Genomic DNA, 25,464 nt, shown 5'->3' with positions numbered 1-25,464 from the left:
TCCAAAGCCAAGCTGAATAAACAACCAGGATTCCGACTCTTTTTTTTTTTTAAGATTTTATTTATTTATTAGACAGAGAGAGAGACCACAAGTAGGCAGAGAGGCAGGCAGAGGGGGAAAGCAGGCTCCCTGCTGAGCAGAGAGCTGGATGCCAGCTCTATCCCAAGATCGTGACTGAAGCTGAAGGCAAAGGCTCAACCCACTGAGCCACCCAGGCACCCCAGGGGTTCTGAGTCTTGTTGACAGTCGTCTCCTCGTGCCAGGACAGAGGTTGGGCCAGAGTACATATTCTCCAATTTAAGACATCATTGACTATAAGGCATACCATTATTTTATGTCCCACTAAGAAATTAAAAGTGCTGCCAATTAAACTATGACATGATGCTTTCACTCTAGATTTTTAGTTTACACTTACTGAAAAAGTCATTCTGGATTTGATGAGTCAAGGATCTTCATCGTAAATCATTATGCTTGTGCATAATAAAATCGGGAAATAGAAGTGAAATAATGGGCAAAGGTATTTCTAGGGCTTCTCATTCCAAATCTGATTCCTCTCTTTCTGACTGAGAATCTGACTGAGACAAGGACCGTCTCTTCCTTTGAGGTATCAAGAGTCTTGATGATGCAGCCTTTCTCAAAAGAATCCATAAAAGAACGAAGTGTCATGGGTGTTGGGCTCTACAGCCAGCTTTACGATTCTGGGCCCCCAAATGTGTCTGATTCAGACCTCCCCGACAGCTATGTGACCCTTATTTATGAAGAGTGTGCTCTGTGAGTATTTGCGGATTTTTTTCACCAAACTGTTGACACATAGTCTACAACTTGTGATGCTAGGATGTCTGATGTCTGCAAAGGCAGTGGCAACCTCACAGAGATGGCCATGTGACCAGCAGCAATCTGAAATATATCCCAATTTCAGGGGCGTCTGGTGGTGCAGTTTGTTAAGCAGTTGACTCTTGTTTTCAACTCAGGTCATGATCTCGGTGTCCTGGGATGGAGCCCTGTGTGGGGCTCTGTGCTCAGCATGAAGCCTGCTTGAGATTCTCTCTCTCTCTCCCTCCACCCCTCTCCCAGCTCGAGCTCTCTTTCTCTCTCTCTCTCTCAAATAAATAAATAAATCTTTAAAAACTAAGAAGACTTTAAAAATTTTAATTGTACCCCGATTTCAGAGATTTTGAGTTGTGGAGGGGGTGTGTCTAGAATTTTTAAAAATATGCTTGTGGGTTCTCAACAAACATTTGTTGACTGGATGAGTAGGTGACTTCTAGTTCCCAGTCCGTGACTGGAAATGTTGTGATTTCCTTAGGAAAAGAACTCTCAGTCATTGGGGATCCCACAACAACTCTGAAAACGCTAAGCTGACTATTAATGAGGCAGCTCTTGTTCGAACATAACAGAAAAACCAGTCAAAAAGGCCTAAACAATAAGAAAAGATAAAAGTCAGATTGCATAACAAGAAGTTCTGAGAGAGGGCAGACCCAGGACTGGTGAACTCAGTGACGACTCAGTAAGGACCAGTCTCCTCGCTATCTCATGCCCACCCCTAAGGCAATTCCCAGCAGAGAAGTGTGATCACCAGTATTATAGAAGGCTCTTGAGAGCATCTAATTCCATAGCCTCATTGTACAAAGTGGGGGGGGGGGGTCAAATGGCTTGGCCTTCTCTTGGAATTAATCTCTGATTCTGCAGGACCACCCAGACCCTCTAGATCTCCAGCCCAGCGGCTTCCCATTGGCTGCCTCCTCCCAGAGAGGATGCTTCAGCTCCAGAAGACACTGGCCAGGGAAGCGTAGGGGAGGGCAAAGGAGGGTGAAGGGCAAGAGACTGCCAGCCCGGGAGGGGTTGGAGGCAGCAAGCAAAGGCTTGGTTACTTTACAAAGTTCTTAGGCTGAGAAGTTCCAACCCTCAGGGCCTGCTCTGTTGGACTAACATCTTCAGAACGGAAGAATTCTCAGGAAACTCTCAGTCACCAAACAGTTGAGTCAAGCCCTTAAGGACGCATAATAGGAAAAATTTGTGGGCAGATTCTGGCGCCTAGAACATAGAGGAAATCGGTATATTTATATTCACTGAAGGAAGGAAGAAAGAAATGGAGGGAAGGAGTGGCAGGGGTGGGGAAGAAGGGGGAAAGAAAAGAAACCCAGTAAAAATAACTTACATGGAGGGGCGCCTGGGTGGCTCAGTGGGTTAACGCCTCTGCTTTCGGCTCAGGTCATGATCCCAGGGTCCTGGGATCGAGCCCCACATCGGGCTCTCTGCTCAGCGAGGAGCCTGCTTCCTCCTCTCTCTCTGTCTGCCTCTCTGCCTACTTGTGATCTCTGTCTGTCAAATAAATAAATAAATCTTAAAAAAAAAAATAAGTTACATGGAATTATTTACATATGATATTTTACATATGCTAGAAAGAACACTGGCCATGAACTCAGAGACCTGAAACTCCACTTAGAAGCTATGTGATCTTGGACCAAACTCCCTCAACCTCTGGCTTTCAAGGAGAGGAATGTTGTGAGGACAAAAATGACGAATGTGAGACTACGTGATGTAGAACAGATTTAATGAACGATGGCTGAAGCGGAGACTTTTGTGTCATATCTTAAAAGGGAGAACAACCGAGAGATTCATCACCAATAACGCAGAAACCAAGCAGTGTCCCCGAGCCCTCCCCCTTCTCCGGGAGCCTTAGCTCACTTGGCCCCCAGATTTTGCCAGCCCAGCGCAGAGCAGGCCGCCATCTGGTGGGAAGAAGGAGGAAGTGAGCTCCACAGCGTTGCTTCAGACCAGGCCATGATGAGGAGCCACCTGGAAGCAAAGGGAAGCACAGCGACCCAACTTTCCTCAGCTGTGACTCTCTTATCCTTTAAGACAGGCAGATGCCTCATCATGGACCAACAATTTATAGAAAAATAAGATTTCAATCAGTGTTTCTTTTCAAAAGTGGTAGGATATTATTGAGCCTTAAAAAGAGAAGGCATTCTGGGACACCTGGGTGGCTCAGTGGGTTAAGCTTTTGCCTTTGCCTTGGGTCATGGGATCAAGCCCCGCACTGGACTCCCTGCTCAGCAGGGAACCTGCTTCCCCCTCTTTCTCTGCCTGCCTCTCTGCCTACTTGTGATCTCTGTCTGTCAAATAAATAAATAAAATCTTTAACAAAAAGAGAGAGAGAGAGAGAAGGCATTCTGACATACATTACGGTGTGAATGAGACTTGAGGATAGTTATGCTAAGTGAGATGAGCCAGTCATAAAAAGACAAATACCGTATGATTCTACTTTTACGAGGTATCTAAAGGAGTCAAAATGATAGAAACAGAAAGTAGAATGGTAGTTGCCAGGGGCTGGGGAGGGGAAAACAGGGAGCTGTTTAATGGTAGAGTTCCATCTTTGCAAGATGAAAAGTTCTGGAAGTGGTTGCACAACTTTGTGAAAGCGCTTAATACTACTGAACTGTGCACTTAAAAATGGTCAAAATGGGGGGCGCCTGGGTGCCTCAGTCAGTTAGGCACCTGCCTTTGGCTCAGGTCATGATCTCAGGATCCTGGGCTTGGCTTTCTCAAGTTGGGCTCCCTGCTCAATGGGGAGTTTGCTTTTCTCCCTCTCAAATAAATAAATAAAATATATTTTTTTAATGATAACTTTTTAAAAAAGATTTTATTTATTTGACAGACAGAGATCACAAGTAGACAGAGAGGCAGGCAGAGAGAGAGGAGGAAGCAGGCTCCCTGCCGAGCAGGGAGCCCAATGCAGGGCTTGATCCCAGGACCCTGGGATCATGACCTGAGCCAGAAGGCAGAGGCTTCAACCCACTGAGCCACCCAGGTGCCCCTAAATGGTAACTTTTATGTTATGCATATTTTACCACAATGAAAAAAATAATAGCAAGTGATAGAGATAATAAGCACATGGTGGGCGCTTGACTTCAGGCCATGGCATCCCAATAAATATCTGTTGATGCCTGACAGGTGGTCTCAGACATCAGGATGAACATGAGAATAGACATCTTTCCTTTCCTAGGATGGCCTTCCAAATGACTGATTAATCACCACTGCCTTTTCTTTGGGGGTAATAAATTAGTTATCTTTCCTCTTCTCATCTCAACACTAAAATTTTCTGACAATGCCATAGCATCAAGTTCATCCTGAGCCAGAACATCTTTCCTCCCTGAGAATCTTATTTCTGTGATCAGCCCTGGTAGCAGCAGCCGTGTTTCTGTTCACCACAGAGCTGCAGGTTCCCAGTTCTCCCAATTCATAGAACTTGATAACTGCAAAGGTTCCAAGCAGACTCGAGAGATTTGAGAGATTTATATGAAAATGGTTCCTTGGCAGGGGGGGGGGGGGGGGGGTGGCTCAGTGGGTTAAGCCCCTGCCTTTGGCTCAGGTCATGATCCCAGCATCCTGGCATCGAGCCCCATATCGGGCCCCCTGCTCGGCGGGAAGCCTGCTTCTCCCTCTCCCACTCCCCCTGCTTGTATTCCCTTCTCTCGCTGTGTCTCTCTCTGTCAAATAAATAAAATGGTTCCTTGGTACCTGTAGTGCAAGTAATAGATAATCCAGAGATTAGACTTTATTGATACCTGGGAACTACACTCAAATGTGAAGGCCTTTTATAAAAGCAAAACTACAGTCTTAGTCATTTTAGCATATTAAGTTATCTTTAATACTTTTTCTAAAAAACAGGTGATATTTGTATCCATGATAACATTTACACAGTATCTATTGCCTCCATCTAATCTCACCAAGAAAATTTGTTTTTATTGTGTTAGTAATTCAAGATAACTTTGCCCCCAAAACTTGCTGATTTAATACTCCAGAAGTTTTTACTAAGGGCTGTTTTTATAAAAACTACTATTGCTTCTAATTTAGAATTTTTTAAAGAAAGACAGTATGCTTTCACTAATTGCTCCTCCTGTGCCAAAAAAGTCTTTAAAGAAGTAAGAAGGCATCTTCATAATTATGAAGTTGCTAAGGTTGTATTCAAGATTTTCTATGAAGTCAGGGACTGTAAGGAGATATACAGCATTGGATGTGTTGTAAACCGTTACTCAGTGCAACAAGTAGCCTGAGTCCATCCACAATGGCTGTACCCAATTTTGATATCATGTTATGGGTAAATGTGCACTGGAAAAGAAACCAAAAAACCACAATGTATCTTATACTTTTGTGAACTGTGTTTTGTGGATAACTTCAGTTTTCCCAAAAGGCTGATATATTTCAAAAACTTGACTACATCAATGTTAATTCTGAGTTGGTGGAGGTAGCCTAGCCAACCACCATTATGTTTTGGTACTCAGGGCTATACTTTTCAATAAAGTTAATTGAAATGCAAAAAAAAAAAAAGTCTTTTTTTGTTTTTAAAGATTTTATCTTTATTTTATTTTATTTTATTTTATTTTATTTGACAGAGATAGCCCACAAGCAGGGGGAGCAGCAGGCAGAGGGAGAGGGAGAAGCAGGCTCCCCACTGAGAAGGGAGCCCAGCAGGGCTCAATCCCAGGACTCCGGGATCATGACCTAAGCTGAAGGCAGATGCTTGACTGACTGAAACACTCAGATGCCCCTATAAGAAGGCATCTTACTTAGTGACTTATTAAATCCTACAGAGCTGAGAATGGACCTTTCACCATCAGAGAAACCCCCACCCCACCCCCACAGCAGCAAGTGCAAGGGGCCCAACTTCCCTCCCTTCTCTCCTTGTGGCCAGGTTAGTGCTCTGCTAGAGGAAAGGTTCTCCTGTGATCAGTGACACTCCAAGGCCCCTCAGCCCCAGTGTTTGCCCAGGGAACAGGACAGGTTGAATCTGTTCATGGCAGGACCCTCAGCCTAGAGGCAGGGATCAGATCCATCAGGGGGCAAGACAGAGTGCAGAGAATGAGCCCCCCAGATGCCCTGGCAGCTGACTCTGGCTCTGCAATCTTCTGGAACCCCTGAGATGGAGCCTCCTGCCTTTGAGCAGCTCTGTCTCAACCCTACTTCTTTGCCCAATCACCAAGTCTCACCCAGAAGCAAAACCAGAACACTCCTTACCCTTACTCACCAGGGGTGTGAGAGGTAAAAGAAGTCAGTAGCTTTCCTCCCAAGAATCAATGCCATAAGGGTTTCTGACTTTCAGGAGCCCTTGCAGCAGCCTCGGAGTCTAAGCAGGCCCATCCCAGCTCCTTGCAGAAGCACAAGACTCCCCAAGGGCTGCCGGCCTTTATCTGCGGGCTTCAGAGCAGTCCTTTTGTTTCAATGACTACTTTCCATGGAGACCAAATCTGGCATAGGCTGGTTCCCTGAGACTGGAGTAAGTCTCTGTTCCATCAACATCATTCACTCATGGTGGGCTCCAAATTTTACTTAGATGGTACCTGATCACCCACAGGCTGCCCAGGTTATGCAGAGCTGGATGGGATAGGATTAGGGGGTGACGTCTCTCCAGAGACAAACACAGGCAGTGGATCCTTCCCAGGAGCTGGGAGCTGAGAGCTGGGCAGTGGGTCAGGACCTGAGTGTTTTAAGATTTCTTACCTCACCCATTAACATACTCTCAGGGAACAGTATTACAACCAGGATGACCACAGAAGTATCGCCTAAGCTGGGAACCATTAATAATTATGCTAGGAGGGGCGCCTGGGTGGCTCACTGGATTAAAGCCTCTGCCTTCAGCTCAGGTCATGATTCCAGGGTCCTGGGATGGAGCTCAGCAGGGAGCCCGCCCCCCCCCCCCCAGCCATCTGCCTCTCTGCCCACTTGCGATCTCTGTCTGTCAAATAAATAAATAAAATCTTTAAAAAGAAATAATTATGCTGGGAAACAATACAAACCGGGAGAGTCCTGGGCATGATGATCAATTATCTATCCCCAGGGAGGAAACAAACCAAAAAGAAGAATCCAGTCATTATCATTTCTTGCTCTCTCATATAGGATTACAAAACAAAAGCACAAACCTCTCCTGATCAGAGAAGGCATGCTGTCAATTTCCAGTGGGACACTGAAACCAGCAAGCCATAAAAACAGGTGTTCTTTGCCTCCCCTGGGGTATTCCCACTCATGTAGTCTGCTCCCTTTGGTCAGTGCTCAAATCGGAATAAAATATAGTTCATGGTCCTAGTTACATGGGGATGGCCAGAACCTCAGGGTGGGAACACAGATTTTTCAGTTCATTATTAAGAAGCCACTCCCAGGAGGGGCAGCAGTGGGAAGGATTTCCTCAAACGTGATGCCTTATTAAGACTACATGTGGGGCGCCTGGGTGGCTCAGTGGGTTAAGCCGCTGCCTTCGGCTCAGGTCATGATCTCGGGGTCCCGGGATCGAGTCCCGCATCGGGCTCTCTCTGCTCAGCAGGGAGCCTGCTTCCTCCTCTCTCTCTCTCTGCCCACTTGTGATTTCTCTCTGTCAAATAAATAAATAAAATCTTAAAAAAAAAAAAAAAGACTACATGTGGTGTATGGAACTAGAAAAGACCCCAAATAGCCAGAGGAATGTTGAAAAAGAAAAGCAAAGCCGGCAGCATCACAATTCTGGACTTCAAGCTCTATTACAAACCTGTAGTCATCAAGACAGCATGGTACTGGCACAAAAACAGACACATAGATCCATGGAACAGAGTAGAGAGCCCAGAAGTAGACCCTCAACTCTGTGGTCAACTAATCTTCGAGAAAGCAGGAAAAAATTGTCCAGTGGAAAAAAGACAGTCTCTTCAACAAATGGTGTTGTGAAAATTGGACAGCCACATGCGGAAGAATGAAACTAGACCATTTCCTTACACCACACACAAAACTAGCCTCAAAATGGATGAAAGACCTCAACGTGAGACAGGAATCCATCAAAATCCTTGAGGAGAACACAGACAGCAACCTCTTTGACCTCATCTGCAGCAACTTCTTCCTAGACACATCGCCGAAGGCAAGGGAAGCAAGGGCAAAAATGAACTCTTGGGACTTCATCAAGATAAAAAGCTTTAGCACAGCAAAGGAAACAGTCAACAAAACCAGAAGACAACTGACAAAATGGGAGAAGATATTTACAAATGACATATCAGATAAAGGGCTAGTATCCAAAATCTATAAAGAACTTATCAAACTCAACACCCAAAGAATAAATAATCCAATCAAGAAATGGGCAGAAGACATGAATAGACATTTCTGCAAAGAAGACAACCGAATGGCCAACTGACACATGAAAAAGTGTTTGGCATCACTTGGCATCCGGAAAATACAAATCAAAACCACAGTGAGATACCACCTCACACCAGTCAGAATGGCTAAAATTAATAAGTCAGGAAACGACAGATGTCGGCGAGAATGCAGAGAAAGGGGAAGCCTCCTACACTGTTGGTGGGAACGCCAGCTGGTGTAGCCACTCGGGAAAATAGCATGGAGGTTCCTCAAAAAGTTGAAAACAAAGCTACCCTACAACCCAGGAATCGCACTGCTGGATACTTACCCCAAAGATACAAATGTAGTGATCTAAAAGGGGATGTGCACCCCAATGTTTATAATGTTTATAGCAGCAAGAGCCTAACTATGGAAAGAGCCTAGATGAGATGTCCATCGGCAGATGAATGGATTAAAGTTGTGGTACACACACATAAGCGCGTGCGCGGACACACACACACACACACACACACACACACACACACACACAGAGGAATATTATTCAGCCATCAAAAATGAAATCTTCCCATTTGCAACAACATGAATGGAACTAGAGGGTATTATGTTAAGTGAAAGTAGTCACTCAAAGACAGACAATTATCATACAATCTCATTGATATGTGGAATTTGAGAAACAAGGCAGTGGATCATGGGGGAAGAGAGGAAAAAGTGAAATGGGATGAAACCAGAGAGGGACATAAACCATAACACTCTTAATATCAGAAAATAAACTGAGGGTTGCTGGGGGATGGGAGGGATGGGGTGGCTAAGTTATGAAAACTGGGGAAGGATATGTGCTACGATGATGCTGTGAATTGTGTAAGACTGATGAATTACAGACTGGTACCCCTAAAACAAATAATACACTAAGTTAATGGAAAATAAACAATTAAAATAAAAAAGACTACATGCCTGGAATCGCCCAAGTCCATATTTGGCCTGCAGGGGGCAACATCTCTCCAGCAATGATCACACCAGAAGCGTTACTGCAAGAAACCCATTTAATTGGCTAAGGAGTACGGGTTTTGTTTTTTTAAAAAAATCAGATCAGTACATTTCCAATAAGCCATTTCCACTGTGATATATTTTCATATAGAGATGTTGCTTTTTTTCTATTTACAGTGTTAGGTACATAGTGAGCTTTTAACAAATAAATACTTATGGATGGCTCAGTTGGTGAAGATAACCCAGATAGCCCAGACTTGCCTGAGGTATAGAAAGTACAAGGTAAAATAGGAGGAGAGGAAATAAGAATTGGTGAATGTGCACGGAAAAGCACTTTCTCTTCTGGTTAATAGCTTGCCTCGGAGAAAAACACATTCGAAAATTTCCAAAGGATCTTTTTCCAAGAGCAAACCATTATTAACAGAATTATTTAAAAAACCAAAAACACGGTAATCTTGACTGTATACCTCTTCCTCCTCATTTCAAAGTCCATCCTCTATTAATGTTAGATAAATGAGTTCCAAGTCTATGCAGGTTTCTACATGTTTGGAGTTTTTACATTTAGACTCATCCCTTTTCAGACGCATCGATTCTAAGTGTCTCTGCCCCTGTTCCCACCCGGCTTCCGCAGAGACCGGCTAAAGCCATCAGAGTCTACCCAGGACTTTAGCTGAGTCCCCCTTAGCTTTGCTGGGCAGCCGTGAGCACCGTGAGCAGTGCACCGCGGCCTGGCCTGGGCAGGCCGTCCAGCAGATATGCACGCATTTGGGGGGATGGGGGCAGCACCTCTGCTGGCGCGTGCCTGGCAGCCATCTGTGCACCGCTCAGACCGGGCTCCTCGCTCTGTTTGCCAAGCAGCAGAAGATCAGCACCTTTAATACCAACAGTGACCATGAGCACCCAGATCCCAGGTAGACCCCCTTTCTCTGGCAGAGATCAACAGACCCAGGCAGCTTTGGAGAGTGTGGCTAGGAAGAGAGAAGAGCAGTCCGTCTATGGCTGAGGGCTGTCCCCTCACAGACCATCAGCAAGATGTTTCAGCTTCACCCCCAATGACAATGGGGCCAGCCAATGGCTACTGGTCTTCTACAGGTCCAGGCCCTTCATCTTCCAGGGTCACATTGCTTCAGTGGGTAAAGCCTCTGCAGAAAGAGGAGGCTGCAAGGTGGCTAAAGCAGGAGCAGCTCAGAGGGAGGCAGCTGTGATCCCACAGACCAACAGGGCCCCCACAGTCAGAAGCAGCTTCCTCCTTATCCAACCAGTAGGAGGCAATGCCACCTTGTCCCACCCCCTGAGCTTACTGCTTGTCATCTGGGAGAGCCCTCAGAATCACTGCTGGCCCCATATCTCAGTCAGGGCCCTGGGCCCTAGATACCCAGCAGGAGGAATGTGAGGGAAAAGGGGCAGGGTCACGTCACCCTCCAAGCCACCTGAAGCCGCAGGTGTGGGAGCGAGTGGGCAGCCCCTCTATCAGGGCCCAACCTCAGGAAAGGAGACACCATGGCAAGTGTGGTATGCCACAAACCCAAAAGTCACTGTGTTAGGCCCCTCTCTTCCCTGCCCCACAATGTAGTAAAAGTGAGGGCCTTGGCTGTGGGATATCTGTGGGTCTTAGAAGCAAAGACAGGGTTAGGAACCCCAGGAGGGAAGCAGGTGACGAGGCAGAGGCAAGGTGGGGAGGTCTTCATACACAAGGACAGGGCGACAGCATCGCAGAGAGATGCAGTGGGCACAAGAAAGGGCTGTGGGCCTGGCCTACACCACTCCCCAACCAAAAGGTCTCCAAGCGCAGCCAGGCCCCCCCTGACCTCCAAGGGAGCCTGAGGTGAGCACCAGGCAGGACCCAGCTGGGGCCTGACTGGGCCTGATGTAAACGCGAGGGTAGGGTAGAGTCTGGGAGAGCAAGGGGCCATCCCTGTGCTTTGAGGGTGAGGCTGCTGCGGGTGGAGCTCCGGCCCAGAGGCGAGCAGAGAGGGTAGAGTCAGACCCCCCCCCCCCCCCCGCCCACCCAGCGGCTGAGGAAAGACCCGGGAAGCAGGGGAGGCCCCCTCATCACTTCCCACCCCGCGGAGCCACAGACGGCGGCGCTCCTGGTTGGTTTGCCATGATGTGGTAGATGGATTCTCGGAAGCGCTGGTCCCGGCTGAGCCGCTTGGCCACCTCCTTTAGCTCCTCCATGTTGTTGGCATCCAGCTGGGAGGTCATGAAAGACTGGGACGGCTTCACTGGGGAGAGGGAGGCCGTGAGCAGTCTCCCTCCGCCGAGGCTTGCCCGGAGCCCCAACCCCAGCCGGCCACCCTCGCTCCCCACCCCACAAGCTTCTCGGCACCCACCGGAGCTCTCGGAATCCTGGAAGATGCCCGAGGCCAGGCCGGGGTGGGGGCAGCCAGGTGCAGGCTGCCTAGTACGGCCTCCAAGCTGGACCAGCACTTCCCACCCTGGCAGGCGCGAGATGACAGACGCACTCACTGTCATTCCAGGAGGTGCTGGAGCGGCGCCGGTGGAAGCGGCAGCTCTTGATGCGGCGAGTGGCCGCCTTGTGGATGTACACGGAGTTCTTCATGATGACCGGCATCTTGGCCTCCAGCTCCGCGTTCCGGATGCACTCCTCGAAGAACCCTGCGGCCGCAGTGCCGCTGCGTCCTTCCCGCCCGGCCCCGGCCCGACACCCCCCACCCCTCCCGGCTCCCGGCTCCCACTCCCGCCGCAAACACGCGCCCCCCGCCCACCCGCCCGGGCAGGGCAAGGAACTCCCCGCCGCGCCCCCACCCGGGTGCGAGAGACCCAGGAAGCCTAGCCCAGGACGCGCAGGCGGCAGGAGCCTGGAGAAGAAACTCCCTTGGTAGCTCGGGACCGCCTAATGCGCCCCGGGGCCCGTGCGGCGCTCCCGGCCCGGATCCCGGCTCCGCAGGGTCTGGACTCCCGTGAGGGCTGAGCCCGAGGGCTGGGGGCTGGCACCCGGGGCTGGGCCTTACTTTTCAGGTGGCTCACGTCAGCCCGCATCCTCTCCTCCTTCTCTTTGTTCCGCACCTTGGAGTTGAGCCCCTGTTCCAGGCTCCTCAAGGCCCCCTCTGCCTCCCGCAGACGCCTCTCCAGGTCCATGCGGACCTTCACCTCGGCCTGGGGCGGGGAGAGGGAAAACAGACGAAAAGGGGTCCTGGGGAGCAGTTGCCATCTCCGGTGGAAGCCCTCCCTGATCACCCCACCCCCAACCCCCATCAAGAGGGCTTGCTTGCCTCTGGACTTGGATGGAAGTTACCATATCCTGACTAGGGTAGGCGCCCTTGAGCAGATGGCCCGGACTCAGCCTCTGCATCCTAGTAGCGGGTTAGCTGCTCCCCAAGGGGTGGCTCCATCGCCTGCCCCTAGCGGGTCAGACTGGCCGAGATAATTGAGGTAGCGGCGGGGTAAGGGATGTGAGAGGGAATGTGCAAAACCCGGCAGCTGCCCACAGGCCCTGGCCAACACCTTGAGCTCCCGCTCGGCCTGCTGCTTCTCTGCGGTCAGCTCCTGCAGCGAGTTCTGCAGGGCCTGGGACTGGGTCGAGTAGAACTCCCGCTCTTCCTCCAGGGCCCGAGAGCGCTCCTCGTTCTCCTTCATCCTGCGGAGCCGAGGGGGTGCTCAGTGCTTCCTCATGGAGGGGGCTTTCCAGTGGGAGGGCAGCCCCTCCTGGAGACCTGGCTGGAGAAGTCTGACACCCAGGCTTCCTGAACCCCAGAACTTTCTAGGTTCTGTCACCCAGGGGATGAGAGGAGTGGTATGGACAGTGAGGGGAAGCCCCTGGCTTAGAGTCAGAAGACCAGAGTCTCGGATCCTAGTCTTGCTAGTTCTGTAACTTCAGGAAAGTCCTATCAACCCTCCTAGGCTTGGTTTCCTCATTTGTACAAAGGAGCTATGAAGACATCCCCAACCTGTGACAAAGCACTGTTAGATCGACCTAATGCCTCTCTGTATGGCTCCCACCACTGCAAGAGATAATGATCAAGTCAGCTCTGGGTAGTGAAAATTTTCTTTGCCTTTGCCTCATGGGGCAAGTGAGTCCTAGGCAAAAGGAAGTAATTGATCTATCTGGTCAATGCCAGCTAGAACTCAAGAATGTGGGTGTGCAGTTCAAGGAACGTTACCACACTGGACTCAGAGCTTGAAGGGCCTCTCACCGCTTCTCAGCCAGAAGCTTCTCTTCCAAGAGCTGCTGCATCTTCTCCTCTATCTGCCTCAGGTTGCTGTGGAGACACCCACTGGGAGGGGGCTGCTCACTCTGATTGGCCAGTGTCTGCAGCTGGTTCTCATTCTCCTCCAGCATCGCCAGGGTTTTCTTCTTCTCTATGGAGAGTTCCTGGCATGGAGCGAGGGAGGGAAGAGAAAGAGCCTAATCTAGGCTCTCCAACATGGCTGCCCTCATCTGCCCTTCAATTTCAGGGAGTGATGCCCTCCTCACTCGACATTCTAGGAGAGACACCTGAAATATCTTACTTCTTCCCTGGTGATAAAAGGTAAAGCAAGATCTCCTTAACAAAGAGGTTAGGTTACTCCTTCACCAAGGGACTCGGGGAGGAGCCCACTGCAGCTTCCAGGGAACTTGACACCTGTACAGCCGGGGCCCAAGGGCACCATGACCTTCGGGGGTCTTTATTCCTCCAAGGGCAAGTGATGGAGTGTGTTGGGTTCATGAAGAACACCCAAGAGGAGTGAGCCCAGAACAGAGGTAGATGTCTTCCCCATTTATCAATCTGGGGTCTTGCACTACCCAAAAGTTCTGGAGTTGAAACACTCCACGAGAACCATCTATCATGATGTGAAGTGGAAAGATAAACAAATAAAAGAACCAGAAACAAAGCCCCAGTCAGCTGAGAGAAAATAGAAGCCTTGCAGCCTTTAAGGTAATTCATGAATTCAGTAAACATTAGCAATGTACCAGGCTCCTGCTAGGTGCTGGGTTTGGAGAGACCTTAAGACACAGTCTAGTGAACTTCACAGTTTGGAAAACACAACCTAGTGTCCCATAACAGATGTGCAAAGTGCAGCAGGAGCCTAGAGCTCAGAACAAACCCTTGCCTGGAAGAGTCAGGGAAGCTAGGGTATGGTGATGCTGGAGTTGAGTCTTAGAAGGATGGATGAGTTCTCCAGGCGGAGAAGAGGTGGAAGGACATTCTGTGTAGAAGGAATAGCTTGGGCAAGGGTGTAGAATCTGAAAGAGCTAGGTTTCCCCAGGACACATGAGCTCAGTGGTTTGGAGGAGGAGTCAGAGTGTCTTTGTGCAAGGTGTGGAGGAACAACCAAGGAAAAGTCGAGGAGGAGGAGCTGGGGACAGAGTTGGCACTTGGTCCTTGGTATATGCCACCTCCTTCCTCCCCCTCACAGTTTCTGTGGTATCAAACAGAGGTAATATGACAGTTGATTGTCCTTCATGATCAGTTTCACCCAGGAGCAGCTATGTGAATGAGCCACAAGAAGTAATTCTTCATCTGGTATAAAAATATCAACACTGGGGGCGCCTGGGTGGCTCAGTGGGTTAAAGCCTCTGCCTTCGGCTCAGGTCATGATCCCAGGGTCCTGGGATCCAGCCCCCCATCAGGCTCTCTGCTCAGCGGGGAGCCTGCTTCCTCCTCTCTCTCTTTGCCTGCCTCTCTGTCTACTTGTGATCTCTGTCTGTCCAATAAATAAAATCTTGAAAAAAAAAAGAAAAGAAAAAAAGAAATTTATTAAAATATATATATATATATGAACACTGAAGAAGGTGGATTTCCCAAGGCCACGGTCACAGCAGGACAAATTTGAATTTGCTCCTCTGGGTCCTGCATTAGGCCTCCTGGGCTCACTGGTCCACAGAGAAGAAATCTTTTAGATCAGAACTCCATCATGCCCCATTCCCTTTATGGAGAACCCTCTGGGGAAATGCTGCTGGGAAAACAGTGTCATATGGCCCAACCAACCAGCCTGGCTCCAGGCCAACCATCGGACCAGTGGCCCCTCACCTCCAGGGTCTGCTGCAGGGACTCTGTGAGGTGCCTCAGCTCCTTCTTCTCTTGCTCCACACCCTTGAGGCATCTTGCTGTCAGCTCGAGCTCCCTGCAGGGACAGAGGGCTGGGTATGGCTGTGTCCACCACCTCTCCCAATCCCCTCTGCACACAGAAATGCTTCTGCTTCACCTCCCGATATGGCTCAGAAGGGTCCTTGGAAGGCCAGTCCCTCTGCCTGGTGGAGTCCTGACAGCAGCTGTAGGGACTTGGGGCTGAAAGAAGGAGATGCCAGCCAAGTGGGGTTGAAGTCACGTGCTCCAGGTACACAGGCATCTGTCAGATGGGATAAACCCAGGACAGAGAGAAGCACTGGAGAAACCATGGGGATCCTGGCCCCACCCCCTGTCTTCTGCAGACGGACCCTACTAGAACCCCTACTCACTCTGAATTGGGACATGGCTGAGGCCCCTCTCTGGGGTGATAATCTCCTTGTTGCAAGCCTAGGCCCCCTCAGGCATTTACTCCTGGTTTCCCTTTCTCCTGCCCAATTTCTGAAAACCTACCCATCCTTCAAGGTCCAGCTCAATCAAACCTCTCTTTTGCCCACGAGGATCACATGTATACCTTAATTCCGATGACACAGGGAGTCTGCACTGTGCCTCCTAATGGCTGATTATATATTACTGTGTTGATGTTTCCTGTGTGTGAGTCTGGTTTTCCCAACCAAATTGTAAGCTCCTGCACTGTAAGATAAGAGTACTTATCTTCTATTCCAGTATCTGGCACAATACTGAAGATAAGCAGGTGCTTGGCTGTTTACTTGTTAAGATTCTTGGAACTTTTCCCTCCCCACAGCCATTGTCTAATTGACTTCCTTTTATAAGGTTGTTGCAAGAAAAGTCTTTCTGAGCTAACACTGATTATCAGTAGTGATGATGATGAGGAGGGTGACAACCACCCCCACAGCAGAACCCAGAGCATTAGTCTCCAAATCCCTAGAGAGTCCGAATCAGAGTGACCCGGAAAGCTTTTGAAAATATAGCTCTCTGGGCCCTACCTTCAAGAGATTCTCATTCTGCTACACGATCAGAATGTGTAGCTGGGCAACTGAGTTTGCAAATCATACCCAGGACTAAAGATCCCAAGGGACAGAATTAGCCAGAACGAGAAGAGGGGCTATTGGGGATCTTGGTTAATGGCACCTCCCGTCTGCCCCTGGGTAAGGAAGGCTTGACAGAGGCTTGCTGGGGGGAAGGGAGCGCTGGTCTGCACCTGCCCGTGCCTCATGTCCAGTCTGTGTGGGCTCTACAGCTCCTTCTGGGTACCCTGAGGCCTGGAGCACTGGTAAGAGAGACCCAAACCAAGCCATCACGTAGTGAGGCTCTGCTGGCCGAGAGCTCCCCAGGCCTGACAGGAAACATGGGTTCTCACCCTCTATCCAAGGCGCACCTCCCTCCCACCCCTTCCTGGGCACCACCCCCACCTTTTGATCTGCTCCTGCTCCATTTTCAGCTCCTGCACCACCTCCTCAAACTGCTGCTTCTCGGCTTCCAGCACCTGGTTCAGGCGTTCAAGCTCCTGAGGAGAACCAGAGGGGAAGAGAAGAGTCATGCGCAGCGAAGGACTTCTGAGGTCGGAACTACAGCTCTTATCCAGGAGCCCCCTGGGATGCAGTCCAGGCCAGGCTCTATGGGAGCAGACTTGGGGGCAAGTCCCAAGGAGGCTTGGTCCCACTCAGGGACACCCAATCTCAACAAACCCAAGGTCTGTGCGGGGTTTGGCCTTATCAGACACACTGAGCATGCTGCCGCATTTAGAAAGGCTGGCAAGGTTGTTTCCCTGGGACTGGAGGTGGAGATCATTCCAGACATCTACTCTGCCAGACAACTCCAGTCGCTAACACCCTCAGGCGTGTTGGCCGGCTCTCAAGTGCCAGAGGAAAAAGGGATGAGTGTCTATTCCCATCAAAGATCCCTAGAGTGCCATCTGTGAAGGGTGGCAAAGAAAAGCCATTTCCCCATTTTTCAGGGCTCTTTTTTTCCTCAGGGCTTCTAGGAAGCAGCCCAGTGGCTGCAACTTTCCCTGTGCTCGGCCCAAAGGGCACAGGGGAGCCAGAAAGCGCCGGGCAGGCCCCCAGGCAGGGCCAGACTTGTGCTGTTAGGAATGCTGGCCAGCACCATCTTTTTCCAGCAAGTATGTGCCCTCCACAGGCCCTGTTTTCCCAGGCCTCACCGGCAGGTGGGATTGCAGAGTGCGCTTGGAGAGAAGCTTAGCTGCTAGCCGTTTTGCAACAACTGCTTTGCTCCTCCACAGTTCACACTGCGGGAAGATAGAATTTTCTGGCACTTCAGATGCCAGCAGACCCTGGCGATGCCTCTAAGAACCAGAGAGTGAAACCGATGCTCCTGAAGATAACACACTCAAACAGTCATTGGGCTTCTCCTACCCCTCCTCCCTGCGTTGGCCCCAGGTCTGTGCGATACATGCTTTTCCCACCTGAGTCTGTAACCACGGGCCCGGCCCACACTGAGTGCTGGGCGACAGTCAGAGAAACGGGAACCCATGAATCAGAGCCCTTTACAGTCAAGGGCACTTAAAAGGTGTGTTTGTCTTCGTCAGACCCTCGAATCCCTGGATCAGTTTTCCTGCCAAGAGATGGCCCGGGTTCTGCTCGAGCGGCTTTCATGACAGGTAACTCGCCCCTTCAGACAGCCTGTTTCACTCCAGAACAACCTGCTCACAGCTCTTCCTTCCGGGTTCAACCTCAGCATGGGCCCTTTCTGAAAGCTACAAATACAGAAGCATTGAGGAAGGGCCCAGAATTTGCCACAAGTTCTTGCGGGGTTCAGAGGAGAGGGCTGACTCTTGCTGATGGAGCAAAACTTCCCTCCAATGCTCCTGTCGCCGCCTCTGTCTTTGGACCACACTCTCTCCCTTCAGCATCTACCTCCCTCACTGGGAACTTGCTGTCCTCAGGTACCATTCCTCAGCCTTGAACCCTGAAGATCCCAGCCAGCAAAGGAAGAGCTGGGGAACGGCGCTTAGCAAAACAGAAGACTGGCAAAGCCAAGGACATAGCCAACTTGTGGACACCCTGAGTCCTCCAGGTACACCTAGGAGAAGGGGCAGCCCATTTCATCCACGTAGGCCAACTGAGCCCAAAGCTGCCTTCTCGTAACTTCCACCGGCAGGTCCGGCTTCTCCCCTCAGATCCATAGAACAAGACTGATCCGTTTTCCCTTCAGGTGTTGGGGATGGCTCCTCTGTCCCCAAGTTTCCTCTCCTCCAAGCCAGATAATCCCTGCCCACCATGCTTCATTGCATTATTTCTAAATCCCCAGTAAAAAGTAATTATGCTTTTGAAAAGAATGCAGGCCCCTGATTGGGAAGATTATAGTAAAGGATCTTCCCAGTTAATTTACAGGCTCAATGTGATTTCAGTAACAATCCCAATGAGATTTTTTTTTTTAATGGTTTCATTCATTCATGCCACACATATTTATTGGGTGCTTAATATTGCCAAGCACCTGCCAGGCTCCGCACTGAGGATGTGAAGATGAGCAAAACCAGACACGTCTCAGTTCTCATGGAGCTTCTGGCTCAACGCAAGAATCAGAAACTAATAAAATAAGTACACACGAGAGTATGTTTACAAACCAAGGCCCGTGATGTGCAGGACAGGGACACAGGCCTATGGAAAGCTGCCTTGGACAAGAAGGAGGATATGACTAGTGGGGGGAGCAGAAGGTAGATAAGAGGGAAGAATATGCCAGGAAGAAGGATCAGTATGTGCAAAGGCCCTTCGGAAACCTCCTGCCCCGAAAGAAGCAAGACAGACTCAAACAGCTGGGCCCAGAGTGAGGGTGGGTGGGAGGAGTCTAGGCCACACAGGGCCTTGGGCTATGCTGGGGATTTGGGTCTTTTTTCCTGAGCAAGAGCAAGGTTTTGGGCAAGGAGTAGGCGAAGAAGGCGGGCAACAGAATCCGACTTCCATTGTGAACCGTGACTCTGGCTGCAGCATGGAGAAAAGGGATGAAGAGGGGCCTGGAGGGATACAAGGAACCCAGGTGGGAGGTCACTGCCTTAGTCCAGCAAGACCTGGTAATGTGAGCCAGAACAGGGCAGTGAAATGGAGAGAAGTGGCCAGGTGGGTTCAAGAGCTTGTGGGGGCAATGCTATCAGACCTTGGGAGAGGCATGACTCCCGGGTTTCCAGTCTGCACCAGCAATGGATGGTGGTGAATTCCTTGAGATAGGGAGCTCTAGAGGACCACCAGCTCTGCTGGGACAGATCATGAGTACCCTTGGACATGCTGAGTTTGCAGAACTTTTCAGACATCTGGCTGGAGATGTGACATCAACAGTTGGATATTAAGGGGTTGGAGCTCAGCAGAGAAAAGGGACTGCACCTGTCAATGGGGAGTCATTTGCACGCACACAGGAAATGAAGCCAGTGGTGTGGTCTCGACTGCCTTTGGATGTAATGCAGAGAGAAGAGAGGGTATGGAGCTACTCTTAGAGATGGGCAGTACTACTTTGTAGGGTTAATGGGAAGATCACATGAGTTAATCTATGCAAATTGTCTGCAACATAGTCCGTGCTTAATAAAGGATAGATGGTATTATAACCAAAATTGTGTGGTATCTGTTCACGGATAGACAGCAATTCAAAGGAACAGAAAAGGGAATTCTGAAACAGGTCTTGTATGTGATAATAATGACAATGATGGATAATATTCTCTGTGAGCTTACTGTTCTAAGTACTTTACACGTATTAACTCAGTTAATCCTCATAACAGCTCTGAAAGTGGATAATATTTTTATCCTCATCTTACAGATGAGGAAAGCGGAGGTACCTAAAGATCAAGGAAACTTGTTCCCTTTTCCCCACACGGTAGCTAGTCAATGATGAAGGAAGGACTCAAACGCGGGTAGCAGCGTAGAGCAAGAAGGAAATGGCTACGCACTGCTGGGGAGAGTGAAAGCTGGTGCAAATTTTCTGGAAAGCAATTTGTCAATATGCCTCAGGAGTCTTAAAATTTCTTGCTCAAACTCAGTGATTTCCCCCATTGGAATCTCTCCTAAACAATTAGACAGCAGACCAAGAGTTAAGTGTACAGAAATGTTTGCTGTGCCATAATTTAAAATAGTGAAAACAGTCTAGGGGCACCTGGGTGGCTCAGTGGGTTAAGGCTCTGCCTTCGCCTCAGGTCATGGTCTTAGGGTCCTGGGATCGAGTCCAGAGTCCAGCTCTCTGCTCAGCGGGGAGCCTGCTTCTCCCCACCTCTCTGCCTGCCTCGCTGCCTACTTGTGATCTCTCTCTCTCTCTCTGTCAAATAAATAAATAAATAAAATCTTTTAAAAAAATAGTGAAAACAGTCTAGGTTTCCAAAGATAGAAGAGTAGTTAAATGGAACACCACATCGGATGAACTGGTACGTGGTCATTAAGAATGAAGTTTTTGAAGAATGTTGAATGACATGAAAACTTGCTAAAGGTACAGTGTTAATGAAGGTATCATGAAAAAGCGGCTATAAAGCAGAATATTTGGACACCTGGGTGGCTCAGTTGGTTAAGCAACTGCCTTTGGCTCAGGTCATGATCCCAATATCCCGGGATCGAGTCCCACATCGGGCTCCCAGCTCCATGGGGAGTCTGCTTCTCCCTCTGACCTTCTTCCCTCTCATGCTCTCTCTCTCACTCTCACTCTCTCTCTCAAATAAATAAAATCTTTAAAAAATAAATAAATAAAACTGAATATCCTCTTATGTTGAAAATAGGTATAAGAATAATATATATATATATATATATATTTAAATATTTTATCTATTTAGAGAGAAAGAGAGAGCACAAGCAGGTGGAGGGGCACAGGCAGAGAGAGGGAGAGAATGTCAGCTAGACTCCATGCTGTGTGTGAAGCCCACTGCAGAACTCGATCTCACAACTCTGAGATCATGACCTGAGCTGAAACTAAGAGTCCGGATGCTTCACCGACTAAGCCACCCAGGCGCCCCTACACTAATATGTATTTTTAAAGACTGAAGAAAAATACCAAAATGTTGGCAGCAGTTGTCTGTTCACTGTGGGATCGAGGATAACGCTTGTTTTCAGGCTGTTCTACAGAGAGCATGATTTCTACTGTTAACAAGAAGGTTACGGACTAATGAGGACAAAGAAACAGAAACCTCTTCCCAGTCACTCACTTCTTTTCCACCTTTCACTTCACCCGCGTGAGTCTTAACTAACACTGATACCCGGGTATAGCCTGAGAAGCCTGGATGACAGCAGAATCTATAAACCCGGAGCATCCAGAACCTTCTGTTCCTGCAGCCAAGAGGGTCTGAGCACTTGGAGCAGCCCTGCTACAGGCTGAGGTCAGCCAAGACCTACCTGCAGCAGCTGAAGCCTGTCTTTGCAGTCTAGGGCTTGTTCCTCTGACCCCCGGGCCTGACCTAAGGTACAGGAGCTCAGGGTTGGAGAGAAGTCACCCGAAGGCAAATTTCAGCTCAAAGGAAGGAAGAGCTTTCAAACAACAGAGCAATAAGGCAGAGAATAGCTCCAGAGCTTGTGAGTTACCCACAACAGAATCAGGATATCATCCCTCAGGGAGGTGAGCAGAGAGCCTCACCCTGAAGTGGAAGGTTCTTTCCAACACCCAGAGTCTGTTCTGACCAGGAGCAGCCTGGGTGGCAAGATGCCTGCCTAACGGGCCCTGGGCATTTCTAACTTCCCGTGTGCCTGCTCACAGGCAAGGCTGAGCTCTCAGAGTTCAGCCAAAAAAGGAAAGGTAGGCAGGCTGCCCTGCTCCAGGGGATGAGAGAGATGAGGTCACAGGGAGCCAGGGACATTGGAGGGACCTGCACCCAGGGAAGGGCATGGCCTCCTGCCCCAGGGCAGATGAGCCCCGGGGGGCTGGGGGGGGTCCACCTACACTCTCTGCTCACGTGTCTAGAGTCCCAGGGCCTTCCTTCCCGATGGAGGATCGCGTGGCCCCACCACGCATGGCACACACCTGCGAGGGCCTTGGGCGTCCCTGATGTACTCTGTAACTTCTAGTCACCGAGATTCAAGGCAACCCAGGAGCTGGGCGGGCACAGTCGTTAACTCTTATCAAAGCATCACAGATGGAGAAACTGAGGCCCCCAAGGCCATGCAGTCAGTGATGGAGCTGAGACTCCAATCTGAGTCTCCTGGCCCCAGACCTTTCCCTTCTGCCCGTCCACAGCGGCCTTCGCTGTGGAAATCGGCCGGGCCAGAGGGAGTCACATTCTTGGGCCACAAAACCAGGGAGTTCACAGCTGTCAGGCCTCATTCCTTCAATGTGCTATGGCTTTAAGTGAGGCTGGCGTGCAGTGGGTCTCCGCTGTCCTCAATTCCTGCCTAAAGACCTAGATAGAGTGTCTAAATTTTCCTCCGACTGACTGCTGCCCCAGATTTAGCCTCTCTGATGGATAAGTCTGTCTCTCTCCCTGCCGGTGGCTGTGTCTGTCATTCCATCCCTTCCTCTGGCTTCAATTACCTGTCTCTAGGTTGCCGACAACGCACCGGAAGTCCGGCTTCTCAAAGTGACAGAACTGTGTGAAGAAAATGCCAAGAGTCTGACACAGGACCTGGATGACAGCAGGGACGCGGGGAGGCCCACATACCCGCCGCGGCGGGTGGGGTGGGGGAGGCTCAGCGCTGTCACAAGGCCGATCCTCAAATCCACGCAATCCTAATACAAATCCCCACTGGCTTTGGGGTTTTGTTTTGGGTTTGGTTTGGGTTTTTTTTTTCTGTTGCTGTGCATTGACAAAGTGAGTGTCAAGGCCAGCTGGAAGGATGAGTAGGCAAGAATATCAGACACCATTTGGGGGAAGGAGAGAAATGAGGATGAATCGTCCCAGTGGATGAAAATCAAGATGTAATGCGAAATTATAAGAATCCAAAACGCTCACTCATGGAGTCATCCTGCATTTATCAAGCTCTCATCCTAGGCCAGCTGCGGTCTGGGCCTGGGGAATATTCAGGCTGCTCCAGGAAGGTGACTCTTCCTGACTGTAGGGTCTGCCTCAGAGCCCAGGGAGGGGTGGCCGGGAAAGATGCTTGGCGAGAGGGAAGTCACAGAGGCGGGCACTGAGCCGGGGCTGACGGGCCCGGCCCCATGAGGACAAGGAAAATCAAGGGGACAAAGAGCAGTGGGCTGAATCGGGCTCCCCCGTGGGCAGGCCACTCTGCAGCCTCAGGCCTCGGGCAGCTCACATGCGGGTTGGGCCCCTAGTTAATAATAATCTGAGCGTGATACTGACAAACATGGGTATTCACTCAGCCCTATGTGCCAAGTATTTTATATGTAACATCTCACTTAATCTTCACAGCATCCTGAGAAGATGGGTTCCATGATCTCCATTTTTCATGTAAGAATATGGACGTTCAGAGAGGATAGGTAACTTGTCCAAGGTTGCACAGCTAGAAGCGGTAAAGATCAAACACAGACCTAGGCAGCCTCGCTCCAAGTCTGTACTGCTAAACACTCCCCTTCTCTGACCTTCAGGGGTGCTGATGGCCCTTCGGGACAGGCAAGGCCCAAGGCTGCATGGAGATTCCAAATGAAGGGGACTTCAGTGGCTCCCTGTCCTTAATGAGGCCAGGGTCTCCCTCTCTCTACAGGCTGCCCCAGGCTAATGTCCCATTAGCTTGGCTTTTTTGGTACTTCCATTGTGTCACTTAGAGAAGGAAGGAACCCCTGAAATCATCCAATGCAATCACCCCGATATGCAGAAGCCCCTGTCCAGATCACAGAGGCCATGCCAGCCTCCCGCGAAGATCACCAGTGACAAGCAGCTCGTTACCTACTGACATAGCTCATACAATTTGGGGATGACTCTCTCTAGAAAGTGGTCACCTATGCTTTTCACTTTTGTCCCTGGGCACCGGCAAGAAGAAACACACTGCTGACAAGAAGCCTGAGCCAGCCCCAAGCACTGTCACCCCATGGCCTCTCTGCTCCACCTGGCTGACTTTCCCGCGAGTTCTCTGGGGGTCTTGCTCCCCGGCATGATTCCCAAATGCCAGAAACACAGGCCAGTCTGCGAAGGAGTCACCAGAGTGGGACATGCTGGGGAGGGGCAGCCGTACCGAGCAGCCCAGCGCGCCTACCTCTCTCTGCTCCCTCTGAAGGCAGAGTTCTTCCGTCTCCTCCATCAGCTTGTCTGCAAAGCAAGCACACACCCTCTCACAGAAAGCTCACTGCAGCTCCGGAGAGGAAGGGGCCGGTGCCTTCTAGGAACCTCCTTCACTCCCAGGATCTCCCAGGGAAATGGTCCGTCCTGCCATGCCCAGGCCGGCCAGAGAGCCGCGCCAGCTCCTGGGGCTGGGAGCCGCCGTGCTGGCCTCAGCTGCCGCCCTCCTTTCTACTCACTGTCCCTGTTCATGCATTCACAAGGCAAGGATGGCCTCATCTTCAGAAGCTCAGGTGGGTGGGTGTCTGTACCCCCCTAGAAGTGCTGTTAATTGTGCTGCTGCTCAGATCACCACCCCTCTGCACTAGTGTCTGGCGGGTGGGGGAGGGCAGGTCCTGGGGCGACAGGGCTGTCTAAGGAACCAGGGCTGAGGCCCCAAGTGTCTAAGGAGGTGGCAGGGGAGAGGATCCCAGGTAAAGGATCAAACCCCCAGTCTCACCTTCTTTCCCAAACAGAACATGTTGGCCAGCCAGTCACCAGCACAAGGTCAGGTTTAAAGTGAGCTGGCAGGTACGAGGGATTAGGGGCAAAGCCGGGACCTGGGGACCCACGGCAGGATAACATCAACTCCATTTATGGGGCCCATACCGTGTAGGCAAGAAATAAGGACTTTCAGGCATGTTCTCATTTGCCCTGGCCCTCCGCCACCTCTGAAACCTAGGGACTATTCTCGTCTCCATTTTAAGGATGAGGACATTGAGGTTCATGGGGGCTACACGGCGTGGGGACTACACAGCTGACAGAGAAGGGGCAAAGCTGTGGCCAGAGCTCAGGCTCCTGGCCACCAGGTCCTCCTGCCCCCTGTCATGCTGGCCAAAAGGACACAGGTTACAAGGTCAAAGCCTCTAGGCTTCCGGCTGATCTGTGTCTCCCTAGAGCTCGTTAAGCCCTGCCCCCAGCTCCACTGCCAAGCCCACGCTCTAATCCCTGGCCCCCAAGTTCTTGCTACCTAGGGAGCCTCAGCTTCCAGGCCATCCCTCTAGCCAACCTAAATACTCCTGCTTCTCCTTGGCCAACTGCAGCCCCTGGGCCTCCAGGCTTTTGATCATGGCTTCTCCCAGCTGGGCATTCTTCCAAGTCCTGGGGAGGGAGGGCAGATGGGACAGAGAAGAGAAGAAACACAAAATCGTCACAACGGAAGGCTGGCAGAGAAGGAGACTGGGCATGGTTTGCGCTCGCCCATCCCGTCTCCTCCAGAATCCCAGC

General features: G+C 50.3%; 1 protein-coding gene across 3 annotated transcripts in view; it reads right to left on the bottom strand.

The window, feature by feature from the left end:
- Nucleotides 1-9,120: 9,120 nt before the first annotated feature.
- PLEKHD1 (pleckstrin homology and coiled-coil domain containing D1) overlaps nucleotides 9,121-25,464 on the bottom strand; it is a 29,966-nt gene continuing 13,622 nt past the window's right edge. For all 3 annotated transcript variants that reach the window (XM_059373475.1, XM_059373477.1, XM_059373476.1), the window contains 9 exons: nucleotides 25,247-25,338; nucleotides 24,176-24,228; nucleotides 16,523-16,617; nucleotides 15,054-15,147; nucleotides 13,236-13,414; nucleotides 12,547-12,679; nucleotides 12,054-12,198; nucleotides 11,548-11,697; nucleotides 9,121-11,303 (listed from right to left, as the gene is read on the bottom strand). In XM_059373475.1, coding sequence (XP_059229458.1) covers nucleotides 11,131-11,303; nucleotides 11,548-11,697; nucleotides 12,054-12,198; nucleotides 12,547-12,679; nucleotides 13,236-13,414; nucleotides 15,054-15,147; nucleotides 16,523-16,617; nucleotides 24,176-24,228; nucleotides 25,247-25,338 — 1,114 coding nt within the window. In that variant the 3' untranslated portion in view covers nucleotides 9,121-11,130. The remainder of the gene's footprint in view (nucleotides 11,304-11,547; nucleotides 11,698-12,053; nucleotides 12,199-12,546; nucleotides 12,680-13,235; nucleotides 13,415-15,053; nucleotides 15,148-16,522; nucleotides 16,618-24,175; nucleotides 24,229-25,246; nucleotides 25,339-25,464) is intronic.

This window comes from Mustela nigripes, chromosome 13, assembly GCF_022355385.1.
Source record: "Mustela nigripes isolate SB6536 chromosome 13, MUSNIG.SB6536, whole genome shotgun sequence".
In the NCBI taxonomy this organism is placed as follows: domain Eukaryota; kingdom Metazoa; phylum Chordata; class Mammalia; order Carnivora; family Mustelidae; genus Mustela; species Mustela nigripes.
Note: the sequence above shows the minus strand (reverse complement) of the source record. Positions and strands in the feature narration are given on the sequence as shown.